This window comes from Malurus melanocephalus, unplaced genomic scaffold (assembly GCF_030028575.1).
Source record: "Malurus melanocephalus ecotype Western Australia unplaced genomic scaffold, MMel_1.1 scaffold_353, whole genome shotgun sequence".
Lineage (NCBI taxonomy): Eukaryota > Metazoa > Chordata > Aves > Passeriformes > Maluridae > Malurus > Malurus melanocephalus.
The window spans coordinates 263,211-278,946 of NW_026623585.1; the positions used below are offsets into that span (position 1 = coordinate 263,211).

General features: G+C 39.4%; 1 protein-coding gene across 2 annotated transcripts; it reads left to right on the plus strand.

Annotated features, from left to right (window-relative positions):
• Nucleotides 1-46: 46 nt before the first annotated feature.
• Nucleotides 47-15,462, plus strand: YTHDF1 (YTH N6-methyladenosine RNA binding protein F1). 2 transcript variants are annotated; one of them, XM_057378300.1, is made up of 5 exons: nt 47-433; nt 821-845; nt 2,333-2,412; nt 6,454-8,056; nt 13,965-15,462. In XM_057378300.1, exons 1-4 carry the CDS (start codon nt 407-409, stop codon nt 8,026-8,028), a joined length of 1,707 nt encoding a protein of 568 aa, XP_057234283.1. In that variant the 5' UTR covers nt 47-406; the 3' UTR covers nt 8,029-8,056; nt 13,965-15,462. The 2 variants fall into 2 exon arrangements, with proteins under 2 accessions (XP_057234283.1, XP_057234284.1); XM_057378301.1 differs by having other exon boundaries at nt 48-433; nt 6,454-7,980.
• The last annotated feature ends 274 nt before the right edge of the window (nt 15,463-15,736 follow it).

Sequence of the window (15,736 nt, forward strand, 5' to 3'; positions counted from 1 at the left end):
GTGCGCTCCCGGCGCGCCCCGCGCGCGCTCGGCGCTGACGTCACCGTAGCCCGGCGCCCGCCGCCATTGGAGTCGGCGGCCGCCGCTGCCCCGCTCGCTGCGGCCCCAGGCCCGGCCCGCGGGCATGTGAGAGACCGGGCCGGCACCGCAACGGGCAGCGCCACGGCTGAGCCGCGCCACCGCCGCCCGCACCGCCGTCCCGCCAGGAGGCGTCCCGAGGAAGCGCCAGGCGGCCCCTTTCCCTCCCCCTCGGCCCCGGCCCCTTCCCCGCCCGGCCGCCGCCTGAGGGGAGAGGAGGCGCCGCCGCCGCCCCTCCGCCAGGCCCCGGAGCTCCGTGCCGCGCCGAGCGGCCCTGCCTCGTCCCCCGGCGCTCTCTGCTGAACCACGGCGGCCCTGTGTATGAATTATGTCTGCCACAAGCGTTGACCCTCAGGTGAGTGAGTGGCGGGGCGGCCCGTGGGCGGGGGGATTCCCGGGCCTGCGGCTGGCAGGCCCCACGAGGCTTTTYTTCTCCCCGTCGGCTGCTTTAGACCTCCATCGTTCTCCTTAACTTCCCCCGTGGGCACAGCACGTTCCCGCCTCCTCCCCGGAGCCGGGGCCATTTCTCGGGAAGGCCGGTGCTGAGTGATACGTGGAACACGCTGCTCCAACCCCGTTCCAAACCTTCAGATGCTGCTGGCCATTTTTATGAGTCTGTTTCCCGTTCTTAGAAGCCGTATGGTTTGCAGTGACTATGACAATGTAAGCGTTTTTCTAAAATTAACTTTTTTATTTCCCTTTTCTTTTTTTCCTCTCTTGATCACGTGCTGTGGCTTCCCAGAGACCGAAAGGACAGGATAATAAAGGTGAGAGTCATGCTGAGATCTGRTCGCTTACATTGTTACTGTAACAGATAAATTACACAGGTACCTGTAGGTGAGCAGAAATGTATCGCCCTTACTCTGTGTGGAAAACATCTGGGAATGAAGGAATATGTGCTTTGTTTCAAAAATAACATCGACTGCCATTCATCTGAGCTTGCCTGCATCCCACTTAATGCTGCTGGATTTGCCGTGGGAAGGACTGTGTGTTGGTACTAAATAATGCTCCTCATTTAGATGAAGCAGATTGCTACATAAAGTCACGAGGMTATCCCTGTACAATAGATATATTTTTACATTCTTTTGCACACTCTCTGTGAAAGCAGTTGTGTTGCTGCTCTGCTCTTGGCTGTGATATTTACTTAAGCCCATAAATTTAATAGTTTAGGGAATTTAAATGATGGTTAACTTCTGATGAGATAATAGGCTCTTTTATAACTCTTCTGCTTCCTTTGGAGTTAAACTTGAAAACAAGTCATCTAAAAAAGTAACGCTCATTCTTATTGTGATTGCTAACAAGTGTGTAACTGTTAAGGCTTAGAAAATAACAATACTCAACTCAWAAATGCTTTTTAATAGATTTTAACCTGTCTTGAAAATCCAGCTCCTTCTAGTTGCAAAARGTTTTACACCATTTCCTGTGTTTGTAAGCACTCTTTTACCTCTACTCCCCCTAATAAACTTCGCAGAAATATTCTGCTAAATTTCCAAACTTGATTGCTAAACACTTTATTTGGTGTAGCGTTTGAGTTAGTTATGCACTTCTATGAAATAGGTAAAACCAGCAACTATCACATTGTGTATTTGACCTTGTTTTTTTTTTAATTTAAAACAAACAGGAAATTATTTGATGGGACCTAGTAGCAGTTTTGGGTTTGTATATTATTCAGTAATGGGTTTTGAATATTTCTCAGACATTCTTTTATGCTGAAGTAGGACTTTATGGCAGATACCTTTATTTTACAGATTAGAATGTTGAAACTTAAGTTTTCCTGAAAATATCGGGATACCAAAGCATTTAGCAGTCATCATTTTGTAATTAAATGTAACCTCACCTCATCTTATTTTAGTCAGCTTAAGCAGTGAATAACACACGCTGGGAGAACTGTGAGTTTGAGTGTTCTAATTATGGGCCAGAACAATAGATGTTGTTTCCCAATCTTTTTTCACAAAASTGTTCTCAATAATTATTTTTTGTTTGGAGTTAAGTCACGTGAGTTGTTTACTCACTCTTAACTCTAGAGTTTGTAATTACTTTGGTTTTTTTTTTATTTACTCAAACTTTGTTTTAAATCAGTAATATAAAGAGAAACCATCTGGGGGGGGGGGTGGGAAATGTCATCCCTTGGCATTTTTATGAGTCTTCATGGTTTGAAAAAGAAATAATGGCTTTTCATAAAGTAGCATAGGGTGGAACTCATTCCTGAAATGCTGCTGCTGGTGTTATAATGTTCTGTAACCTTTTTTTGTAGTACAAAATGGTTCGTTACATCAGAAGGACACAGTTCATGACAACGATTTTGAACCTTACCTTTCYGGGCAGTCAAATCAGGTTAGTGTATTTTTAACTTACTTTTTTTTTTTCCTTAGGCATGCTGTTGGCACTTCATTCATAGGATTGTGTGGAGGGAGCAAATGCCTTAAATAGAAATGGAAAAAGGAATGACAGCATATTGTGTTACTTGGTGATACAACCAGCATTTGTGTTCCCAAAGCTAATATTGCTCTGCATCTCCAGATGGCCACAAGTGAAAATGAAGTTAATGCTCCAAGGAGTTGGAGCCAATTCCTCTTCCCCTTGCAGGTTATTGGTGTGGCTGGACTGACAAACTGATCTTACAGTTCTTTGATAGACAGGTTGCACGTGGAAGTCTGAAAATTCTGCTTTTGGAATCTCCTGATTTCTATTATATAAATAATTCTAGAACTAYTGTAGTTGAGGGTTGGGTTGGATGCTCTCTTGGTCATTTGTAGAGTTGTCCCATGTGCTTTTTTTACACTTCAGCACATATTGTTGTTCTTTCATGTTCTCTGAAATATCTTAAGAATTAAAAGTGTGTGAGTTAAGAGTAAGGTACAGTAATGTAAACTCTTGTCATAATATACATTAAAGCAGCATCCATGACTGAAATACCATTATAATTGGAAGTATAGTYTGAAGTATTTTTTGATTTCACATTCAAATCTTTAAGGGGAACAAAATGTATAGAAACTGGAGAAGCAAAAAGTTTTCATTCACAAGTATAAAATACCTGTTTCAGAGAGAAACACCAGAAGTACATGATGGAAAGGCTAAGTGTTACATTTTAAAAAGGGAATTTATAATTCAGCCTGAAGCTGTCAGATGACATCACTGAGCTTGCTTGCACCACAGATATGTTCTCCAGACTTGTAGAGTTAAAATGATTTMATGGGAAGCATTTCCTCTGCTGGAGTTAACATGCTGTAGAAGGTATAAAAGCCTTTATGAGGCAAAAAGGAAGTAACATTTTTATTTTTAATGCAAAATTAATTTTTAAAGAAATTGAGGTTTTCACCTTCTTCTAATTGTTTCAAATTCTGCTTCATCACATTTGTATGTAACTTTCAATTACTTAAAACCAAGTTGTTTTTTCTAATGTGAAATACACTGAGTGTTCACATAGAAAAAATAAACCCACCTATTATAGTTTAATTCTAGGAAATTCRTTTTTGCTGTCAACAAGTCCTGTTATTAGGTTTAAGTAGAAAAAGTGCTATGGCTGTTAGAATTTCCATAATTATAATAAAAGTTTTCTTTATGAAAGTGTAGCTCCATTGACCAATTTATTTATGCTGCAGTGAAAAATTGGCATGGCACAAGAAATAATTGTGTAGGTCCTCTTACAATTTTAAGTGGAAAGTGACAGTAGCATTAATTAGGACTGTGAGATTTTGTACTGAAGACAACCATGTTGCTGAACAAAGCCTTATTATCCAGTTATCCAGTCAGATTTATTCAGCCCTTAAAAATTACTGTACAGATGACTTGGAAAAAAAAAATTTGAAACCAACTGGATTAAAAAAAAAAACCTTGAGAAATTTAAGCCCCAGCTCCCACAACAATATATTTGACATCAAAAGTCAGATGTAGGTTAGTAATATTGTGTTCATTTCATCATTTAAAAATACTAATTAGTGCTTAAAWTGAGGCTATGAAATCAAATAAAATATTACTTCCTTCCATCCTTCTGTTGAAAACTGAGCCTGAGTGGTACCTTCTTTTCTTTGCATAGAARTTCTGGGGTCCCAGCAGCAGTAGTTCATGCAGAGATGTGATAATTTTTTATTTAAAGCTCACTAAAAGTATTTTAAAGCGCAAAGGGAACTAGTCAACTCGACTTTTCATGTACAGATTTACACTCAGCAAGAAAAGCATCCTCCTGTAAAGTCGTTCAGAACCAAGAGATTATTCTTGTGGAACAGGGAATCACTASTACRTAGCATACTTTRGGGGAAAGRAGATTCTTTCCTAATTTACAGAACKRTTGGGTTGTTGTTTTTGTTTGAGTTTTTTTAAATAAAACAAATATGGAAGGGTGCACAAAGGTCAAGGATAAGTTTATTGAAATGAATGTTCTGCTGTTGCAGGGAAGAACTTCTGTCAGGGTTTCTTTTACACACTCTGGCATAAAGCCAGTCAAAATAGATTGAATGTTTGGTAAGGATGGCYGCTGAAACTTTCCTTTAATCTTGTTAGAATCCTTGTGGTGACTTTACAAGCTGTGTGAGGAGATGACAGCTGCAGGAATTATCTAAAATMCTTTAGTATAAATATTTCTAAGACAATATGCTTTTCTCTGCGCTTACTCTTTTTGGTCTTATATTTTAAATTTGTAGAATATATGAGCATACGTATCTCAGAGATCTTGTTTCCTCCYTTTCACTTGCATTTATTTTTCWTTTTTTCTTAAACTAATTTTAAAATAAAACACACAGCAAAGTATTTCAGACAAATTGGGTTTTATGCTAAATATTGATTACTTTAGCTTGGGTCACTCAGAAAATCCAGTGTATTTTAGAGGATCATCTCATATGAAGGTGATTTTTGCRCCTCTTGTTAGTGATAGAATTTGTGTGTAAATAAATGCAGCATGAACAGTGGCAAAGATCATTTCTTTTGAATCAATAACATTGGATTTAGTCTGTTTAAATCTCAGAAGTGTTTGCAATAGTGTATGGAAGTCTTGGAGGCATATTGTGGTATCATTCTGTGTATGAAACATAAGGATATTGAATTACTCTGGGTTTGGATGTCATAGAARAGAGGTCATTGAAAAATGAGCAGTAAAAATGATTCTTGTATCAGTTGGATATTAGGCTTATCTTCAGCAAGGAAGGGATTTTACTAATTTTTTTTGAAAGCTGAAAAATAATCTGATTTTTGGAAAAATGACTGAAGTTCTGGTGCAGTTTTGCTTGTTTTGCAGATATATTTTTTAACCAAGTTTGAAATCTAACAGTTTGAAAGAAGAGTTCCTCTTCTTAAAATAGTCTTTATGAGTAAGGAAAGGCGAGCTACTGTTTGACTCATTAACAGGAGATGTTGACCTTCCCACCCCCTCTCTGGTAATTACAGTTAGAGTGTCACTTTGGAAGGTCTCCAATATATGCACTTCAAGTTTGTTTGAAGAGGAATAAAACCTACTTAAGAATATCCTGCCTTTGTTCTTTTGCATTGGTGAATATGAGAATCACATGTAATGYTTCAAAATCAGGTGTTAGTGGAAGGAAAGGCTTCTCAGCTTGGTATCAGAAACAGTTGAAGGGGAGGAAATTTCAGTGGGGATCTGCTGGTTTATAACTGTTTGGTCTCTTATTTCATGAGTGGGCGAGATGTCCTGTTTGGAAGGACAGTCTGAAACACTCCTGCAGTTGTATCTTTACCACTGAGCAAGGAGAAGACTTATGCAAAAGGCTGCAGTCTTTTTCCAGCAGTTTGGATGGCCTGTGTCATATGCCATCTTGGCACAGATTTGTCTCTGGTGCACCAGTCACCTTAATTTCAGTTTGTAGCACTTACCTATAGCAAACTTGGCATTTGTTTTGTGTTCTCTCACTGTGCTGCTGTGTGTCAGAAGTAGCCTGTGTATGTTTTGCTGCTTGAGGTGTGTTTTTCTTGTTGGGGATTGTTGTTCTCTCAAAACAACTCCATAATGAGGATTGTAATAATACGTTATATGTATTGTGATATTAAGGTAATTTATAGTCTAAAGCTTCTCCCATGTAGCAATTGACAAATTCTACATTTCCTTAGTTCTGTGAGCTACAAAATATAGTTAGGTAAGTTCCTTGCAATAATTTGGGATGTTGGCTACAAAATAACCTTTAGTAATGTAAGATTACATGGTTTCAAAATCTCCAGTCACTGTGTGAGCCACTAGTCCTGGGATATTATAAATGCCCAGRTACTGCATTTTAACCCTGAGTCCTTCTTGGAATGGGAACTAAGCTCTGTCGTTAGAAATTACATCACCTTGTCTCTAGTGGTCTTTTCTGTTTGGTGTTGAACAGTGTTGTGGGTCTTTATGAATGAAGGGTTTATTTATCTGGTGACTTTTTTTCTCTTTAACAGAACAGTAGCTATCCATCAATGACTGATCCTTATCTGTCCAGTTATTATCCACCATCTATTGGGTTCCCCTATTCTCTCAGTGAAGCACCATGGTCTACAGGAGGAGATCCTCCTATCCCTTATCTCACCACATATGGACAGCTCAGTAATGGGGATCATCATTTTATGCACGATGCCGTTTTTGGACAGCCTGGGGGTCTGGGAAATAATATCTATCAGCACCGGTTTAACTTTTTCCCTGAAAATCCTGCCTTCTCAGCTTGGGGAACAAGTGGATCCCAAGGACAGCAGACCCAAAGCTCAGCATATGGGAGCAGTTACAGCTACCCACCCAGTTCCCTTGGAGGAACCATTGTGGATGGACAAACAGGATTTCATAATGATACATTAAATAAAGCTCCTGGAATGAACAGTATTGAACAGGGAATGGTTGGACTTAAGATTGGTGGAGATGTTACAACTTCTGCGGTGAAAACAGTAGGTTCTGTTGTTAACAGTGCTGGGATGACAGGTGCCCTCTCTGGGAATGGTGGATCTAATGTAAACTTGCCAGTATCTAAACCGACCTCTTGGGCTGCTATTGCCAGCAAGCCTGCAAAACCACAGCCTAAAATGAAAACAAAATCTGGACCTGTAATTGGAGGAGCGTTACCTCCTCCCCCTATAAAGCATAACATGGACATAGGTACTTGGGACAATAAGGGTCCTGTGGCAAAAGTTCCTGCCCCCCAACAGATACCTTCTCCTCAGTCTGTTCCACAGCCACAGCAACCAATTGTTCAGCCTGTTCCAACTCAGCCTCCTCCATTGACTCAGCCACAGTATCAGACCCCTCAGCAGCCACCCCAAAATCGCTGGGTAGCTCCTCGCAACAGAAATGCAGCTTTTGGCCAAAGTGGAGGAACTGGGAATGACACCAACTCGGCTGGCAGCACCCAGCCCAACCCCGTTCCAAGCGGTGAGTCCCATCCTGTCCTTGAAAAACTGAAAGCTGCTCACAGCTATAACCCTAAAGATTTCGAATGGAACCTTAAAAATGGACGTGTGTTCATAATAAAGAGCTATTCCGAGGATGATATTCATCGTTCCATTAAATATTCTATTTGGTGTAGTACGGAACACGGCAACAAACGCCTGGACAGCGCTTTTCGCTCCATGAACAGCAAGGGCCCCGTGTATTTGCTGTTCAGTGTCAATGGCAGTGGACACTTCTGTGGAGTAGCAGAGATGAAATCACCTGTGGACTATGGCACCAGTGCAGGTGTCTGGTCTCAGGACAAGTGGAAGGGGAAATTTGATGTCAAGTGGATCTTTGTGAAGGATGTGCCCAACAACCAACTGCGACACATCAGGCTGGAGAACAATGACAACAAACCCGTTACAAACTCCCGTGATACACAGGAGGTGCCCTTAGAAAAAGCAAAACAAGTGCTTAAAATTATTGCTACTTACAAGCACACGACCTCCATCTTTGATGACTTTTCTCATTATGAAAAGCGCCAGGAAGAGGAGGAGGTGGTGCGGAAGGTAAACGTATTAAAAAATTTATTTTATACACAGATATGGGGAAAATGAAATGTGAAGGCTGCTATGGTGCAAAAATGTAAGTAGGAATTTGAAATGCTTTTAATACATCTCAACTTGATGGTTTCTTKTGTGTTTAACAACACAAATCTGATGCGTATTTGTCTGTGAAAGTTTCACAAGTCAATGAGTTTCAAAGCAGAAAGCTGAGCAGTAATGCAGGTAAAGGACTTTATGTCCAGTTTATTGGAGTTTGATTTTTTTTTTAATCTTAAAATGGTTAATAGAAAATAGTTTCTGTTACAGAATTGGGTTCTGCCAGTGATTGTCACTTTAAGTTTTTTTGCCTTAAATATGAGGTATTTTAACACTGTTTGACTTGAACTGGGCTATCAAAATTGATACCTGTACTGGTATTTGAAATTTGTACATAACCTTTAAGAATAAGAAACCTGATTTTGTTTATTCAGTTTATCTCTCTGGAAAAGAAAGAGTTACATAATATTGCTGGAATAGTGCTAGAAAGAGTACATTTATGCTGCTGAAGTCACATGTAYTATTTGGATAAATAAAGGTTTTCAGTTCCCAGGTTTAGTCTGTCTACTAATTCTTGAAGTTTTGAGTGAAGACATAGTAAGAGAAGTCTGGGTAGTAACTGGGAGAGTGCAGTAAAAATTTCCATACACTTTCACAGCTCTAAGTCTATCACAAGGGAGCTCTGTCCCTCTCCATCCCAYGACCTCAGTTTTAAGAATGCCTTTCTCTAATTAGGCAGTCTAGAAGTAATGGCCTGACAAAATAATAGGTGTCAGGAGGTGTAGTTACTACTGAAGTAACACTTAAATTTACTTGGTGTTTGATAGTGTTTCATAGRCCTTTTTTTGTACAGCATTGCAAATACAGCATTTGTTTGACAGKCTGGTTTAGTTTAGTGCAGCTCACACTTGTTTCAGGATGTTTTTAAAGCARAGACTTAATGCATGTTCCTTTAGCTTAAATTTTAAAATTGCCATTTAAAAGTTTCAATTGCCATTTAAAAGTGTAGATAAAATTGCTTTAAACTGTCTTCATTATGTGAGGAGTTCAGTGTCTTCAAAACTTTGTGGCTGAACTTTTCCTGGCCATGATAGAAGTGCATAGCTGACCTCAGCACAGCAGGGAAGGACAGCTTAAAATTGGAAATTTTTCTTGTGTACTCCCGGTGGGGTTCCACAAGGTAAAACCTAAAGGCCTTTAACACTTCATTCCTTCTGCAGATAATTAGCAATTCAATATTTAATGCAGCCTGTATCTTGGCGAGGTTTTCCCTTATGTAGGAGAGAATTTTGACAAAGTGAAGCAGCCTGGGTTCCTCTGTCCAGTGTCTATGGTGTAAGGGGTTGTGATTGTTTTGGGTTTTYGATGCTGAGTCTCCCTGTGCTTTGCTGCCAAGGCTGGAGGGGAGAAATGTGGGTATTTAAGAAGTGAGAGCACAGGGAAAGTGATAATAGATCTACTCTTGCACAGATAACTCACTGATCTGAGGAATTGATGGCACAAACACCACTGATGGCACAAACACCAGAATTCCTGTGCTTTCTGGGATCTCAAGAGGGCTGGTGTTCAGTTGTTRAGCTGATCTCATTTTGGGTTGATTTATTAAACAACTAATTCCCACTATCTGCTCAAAAATATTCTAACCCAGGCCACTGCTTTGTTTGTAAGAGGATCAGTTTTTCAAAATATTGCGTTTTCCTTCCTCATTTAAAACTGAGGCTCTGGTTTCTATTACACATTTATAAAATAAACTATAAAGTGTAATTTAATATTTCTTAGATTCCTCTGAATAGCTTAGAAACCACTACAAAGGGACATAAAAGTAAGGAAGGTAATAGATAGTGCTAGAGAGCTAAAGCAGATCAGCAATGAAGGAATGAAAAATAAGATGCTGCTTGTCAGGTTGCACTCTATAAAACTTGTCTKGAAAGTCACTACTTTTCCCCTCCATTGACAGAATGAATTTTAGAAGTTCAGCTGATCACCAGAAGTGGTGTTTCTTTTGTTTTTTGGGTTTTTTTACAGTATCTACACACACTTAAAGTTCTTACTGTTAAGAAGTTTTTGCTGTTGAAGTTCAAACCTTCCTGTTAACAAAATTAATCTTCCTATGACAGTAATTTTCAAAGAATCTTATTGCCAGTTAAAGTATTTTATGACTTAATTGACWTTTTCAGATAGTTTCTTGTATATGTGCCATCTTAATTGATTTTCAGATTGCTGGGTTTAACTCATTATRCTCTCGTTTAGCTGTAAAATTGTTGAAATTCTGTGCTTTCATTTCACTGCTGTTGTGATTACAAAGAGCCAGAATTCTTAAAAAACTGTACGAGGAGAGGTTGAATGATACAATTTCATTTATACACRGACATATTTAGTTGAGAATAATAATGTAATCTGTGCAGGGCATGCCACTGGCATTTCAGTTCTTTAGATGGTTCCAGTTTGTTGCTAACCAACATTTCCATGGCTGCTGTGTGCAGAGCCAGCTCCAGCGTGTGCTGCTGAGTTAACTGATGTAGGAGCCCCTGTGTCACTGCCAAATCATCCAGTGAGGCTTTGGCAGGTATCATGCTGGATGAAATTCATTCAAGTGCCAAAGATTCATCACKGTTGCAGCATTGCTGAAAGAAGGTATCTCTCTAGAACTGAGAGAGGATTTGGTCATGCTGGGGTCTAAGTCCAGCTTTTGGTTTGTTGTACTGAGATACTCCCCTCTCAGGTTCTGGGTCACCAGACTTGGCTTAAGTAATAGAAGAGTATTGGGATCTGGAATGAAATAGTAAAAAAMCACTGAAAACAGTGAGTGACGTGAATTCTTACCTGACCCTCACAGCCTTTTTCAGTCACTTCCAGAGCTGCTACAGTRCCCACAAAGAGCTACTTCTGTCATTAAAGATCACGCTCTGAAAATTGTAAAAAAGTTGTGACATGTGAGAGGGCTTCTTTTAAAAGAARATAGAGTATAATGTGGCATTAGTTATTAATATTCACTAAAAGCATGCCCTCAGAGTCTTAACAAAGTTGTGTTCCAAGGTTAAAAGCATGTAAAGACAATAAACATGTTGCAGATCTCAGTGCTTTACAGGTGACAGATGAGCTGTCAGCAGCTCAGTCTTCCAGATCTGCACCAAAGCAGATGGTCCCAGTTCCTCTGCTGGTTTGCTGTGCTGTCACCTCTGATTTGGTCAAGCCACTCAGCTGTTCCAGGGTGTACACCTTGGTGTTGTGTTGGCAGAGCTGCACAGTCTAGAAAGCTCCTGAATCACCAGGATTACCAGTTCTCCTTTAGGTGATTAAATACTGAAAAAGTGTTGGCTGGTGCATTTTCTCTTAACACTGTGTGATTCCTTTTAGTGAGCTTTCTGTGAACACACTCACTGACAGACCTTTAAAGGATGGAATATTTTCCTTTCTCCAAAGATTTAGTTAAGATGCATATTTTAAGATTATTACTGTGTTCCTGAGATAACATTTATATTTTTATGTCTGAGGATGAATGCTTTGATCCCACTGACTTTAACAAAGTTTAGTAGGAAAGTTGAAGCTACTTTAGCCGAGGTGAAGAGAAAAGAAGTTTAACAGGGATGAGTGTCTCCAAGATGGAAATTTCTGCAAGTTTTGTGGAAAMCCATTTTCCCTGTCTGAAGACCATACAGATTAGTGTGATGAAGGACAAGTATGCAGCTGGAGCTCTTCTGTGAAATATCAAGAGTATTCCACTGGAGAAGAGAAACTGAAGGCTCTGGATCATCAGAACCAAAATGAGCACAGCTTTTTTAGTTGCTTACAAAACTGTTCTTGCTTGCAGTAGTGCTAAATAGCAGTAAGGAAGAGAATTTGAGAGTTAGAGCTTCTAAAAAGCAGCCATGCTCGAGAGCACGAAGAATTGTTGCATCAGTTTATGTGGTTTCAGACATTTGTAAAGAGGAAGACTCAGATTAGTCCCCAAGACAGAAAGCAAAAAGCAAGGTAGGAGGAACTGCTTGGGAACTTGCTCARTAAAGAGCACTTTTTACTGAATTACAGAGTCTGAACTGAGTTTCTGGATGCCATGAGCAGAAACCATTCTAGGTACCAGGTGGAAGTCTCAGGTGCTAGCCTGCCTGTGTTTATGTGGGGCTAGTCCATGAGAATGGAAACCTTTCATTTTGAAAGAAAGTGGAATTAGGAAAATCAGTGGATGATGCACAGAAAATGAAAAATAAGTTATATGAGGTGGCAGTGGGAAAGAATGGGTGCATGAACATGGTAGGGCAGTAAAGGGGATGTGCCACCATGGAAATAGGATGAAACAATTACTTTTTTGGAAGTCTGAAAATGGAGTTGRTTTGATTCAGTTCTAGATACTTTTTAACCACCTTTTGTTTGAAATGTCAAGCAGACGTAAGCTCTCTTTATTAAGAACAACGTCTAATGTTCTGACAGTGTTCCATTAAGAAAGGCTTTCAGTGATAATTCATCATAGTCAAGAATTAAAAGACAGGAGGAATATAGATTTTTGTAAATTCTACCACTTTAAACAGTCTGCTTTGTTGATTTGGTAAAACAACTTTGCTGTCTCTTACTTCTGTCTTAAATCATGGATTAAGAATTCATGCTGGACTTTGTTTTATTAAGAAAATTGAAATRCTAATATTCTGCCTGGAGACAGAGATCAATATATTTTGTTTTTAAAAATATTTTCTAATTTTTATGCTGTGACCAGCTGAAGCAGCAGATGCARTCTGTTACACTTATAATGGTTGGTGTATTGCAAATAAGCTTTACATCACAACAGAAACAATTCCATGATGAACTTTGTACAGATTGATAGCACAAAACAAAACCTGAAGGTGTTAGTTTAGGAGTTGGCTGTTGGTCATACTTGGGCTGGTTCAAAATGTCCTTGTTTGGAATAGAATTTGGTGCCATGTTGATGCATTTTAAGTACGGAGTCAAGTCTTTCCTTGCCAGTTCTGCACTTAAACTGCAAAAATGGGGAAGGCTGAGCCCTTTCTGTCCAGTCTGCAGTGGTGCCTTAGCTGGAGAGTGCACAGGACTGGAGACACTGCTGCCTGGTTTTGTCCTGCTSTTGTGGCAGCTTCTGCACTTGTGGGGCTCCTGAAACGCTGAGTGAACAAGGGCCCTGCTGTGCTGGGGCACTGCTCAGGGTGTCTGTATGAGCCCTGTGCTGCTGGGAGAGCACAAGGTCGCTGACATGAAGCTCACCTGTAGGCAGCCCCAGGGGCTGTATCCCATGGGTGACCTTTGTTTCCAGTATTTGTGATTAGCAGAAACTTTGCAAAATGGCTCAAAGACCCCCCTAGTTGCTGTGCTGGAGCACTTGGGGACACCCTTGGGTTGTTCAACCCAGCCATGTTAGGTTTTATCAGACCATATAAAAGTACATAACATTTCTTTTACCTATTTTTTTYCCTTACCCTCAAGTATTTCCCAGTGCTTCCCAGAATAGTTGAACAGATAGGAAGAATTAGGGACAGAATTTCTAGACAGCTCAAATCCCTGCTTTTACTGAATRTGACTAAACTCCAAAGTCATTTGAGTGCTTCAAAATTAGACCAGTTCTGTGGAGTTCACTAATCTGCCATCTGCTTTCTGCTCGTGTATTGGTTGTGCTACTACTGCAGTAGCTAAAATAATCCAGAAAGTAGAATATTGCAGATCCTGTTTCTCCTTAGGACTGTTGATACTTCATACCTTTCTCTTTTCTGTGACCCTCAGCTGCTGTTGGTTTGAAGGGACTGCTGTTATTCATCCAGATGTTCCTCTTAAGGCTCAACTTAAAAACATTAAGTCATTGGGTTTGTTTGGTATGATCAATATATTTATAAAATGTAGCAGCATTGTTTTAATTGTATAATTATCTGGGATCACGTTAGTGCTGTTAAACTACTAAAAACTTCTTGCTTGTTCGTTTGACTAAAATCTTAACTTTTTTCTCTTTGCAGGAACGTCAGAATCGAAACAAACAATAAGAATAAACATATACAGTTTGATATATATACTAGAACTGATATTAAATTCGACTATGAGAAACAAAATTAAGTATAACTGGTGCTGTATCCTGGCATCAGGACAAACTAAAGCTTTCAGCTCCAATATATCTTCTCGTGCAGGGGAAATTAAGTTGTTGCATCTTTAAGTACATTGTAGTTTATTTTTGCCCAGGTGGATCTGCATTAATTTGTATCTTTTTTCTATGTAAAATTCTGTAGAAATCATTAATAAAGGTGTGTCTGTTTTTATTTTTTTAAGTTGGTAAACAGTTATATTAACCTAATGTGGACCTATACATGAGCATACTAAAGTGTCAGTGCTTCCCAAAGACTTTATTTTGGCACGAATTGTGTTCCTAGCCAGATATAGAGATTATGGAGAATACATGACAAATCTTCCTTTATCCTCCTCCCAACCCCTTTTTCTCCATGGCAGAAGTAAGAAACCATGCATTGATTTTTTTGTCATTTAAAAAAATCCTCTGAAGATACTGCACTTCAGAATTTTGAAATGAAAAAAAACCCCTAAATTTCTGATCACTTTGTGCAGCTGCTCTGCCTCTTTATTTATCTGTACAATTACTCTTTTAAAACTGCTGATGCGCCATGTTGGTTTTTTCTGTCTAGTAGAAAATCAAATTGTCAGTGGAATTGTTTCTCTGGAAAATATTTCCCTTTCACATTCTGTTAACCAGTGCTTCAGTGTGCATCTGTTATTCCATATCCTGCCGAGGGTGAGCGAGACGCTTTCTCTCAGCCATAATTCTGCTTTACGGTTTTTGTAGCTTAATTAAATAATAATGTGATGCTATCGACATTGCAGGGGTTTTAAACAATGTGTTTAAACCTGTTTCAGCTTTCAGGTGTTATTAGTTAATTGCAGATCATTTTTAATCCTTCCCTTCATTACTCTCTCCCACCCTCCCCCATCCTAATGCCATTTAAAGTTTTTATACCAATAATGCTGAGCTTTAACGTAGGAACTRATAGTACGGATAATATGATGGATTATGCCTCAGATGTTTAAAATTGACAGTGTGTATGTCTAATTTTTTTTTCTGTTGGATGAGTAAAAAAACCTGTTTTAAGAAATTGAATTTGCTGTCATGTTTTTGTGGAGTGAGGGGACCGTCGGAGAACCTGTCACCAACTGGAGTTCCAGTTAAGCATGGAAATGGTGCTCATGTCCGCTGCTCTAGCACACTGAATCTGCACGTGTTTATTGTAGAGGATCTTTTACTATATTAGAAAGCAAGTATCTTCTGAATACTATTTACTCCAAAAGGACCTCCAATTTAAATAAAGTTTAATCTGTATCATTTAGACTTGTATTTAGAACGTATAACTCTGTCTCTGGACTGTTACTGCCTGTAAGGAGTAATGGACAGCATCAGATTAACTTTTTCCTCTAGGAGAATACAAGCCTTAATAAACAATACATATTTAGCAAGCTTGATGTCATTTTCATTTTTTTCCCTACATTCAGTTGTCTTCCTCTGTTCTAATCACCCTCTATGCTGACTCATCAATCAAGACTAATTTCAGAAGTGGCTTGACTGAATAACTCAGATGTTTGCTATCAGCACAAGGTTGCAGAAGGGTTTCACAGGACTCTGCAGAGGACATTTAAGCTGCTTTGACTATTCCCGTTCCTCAAAGGAACTGCAGCCATGTGTGGTGGCTGTCACTTGTGTTTCCCTTTCTCCTTGTAAGAGCTGAAGAGA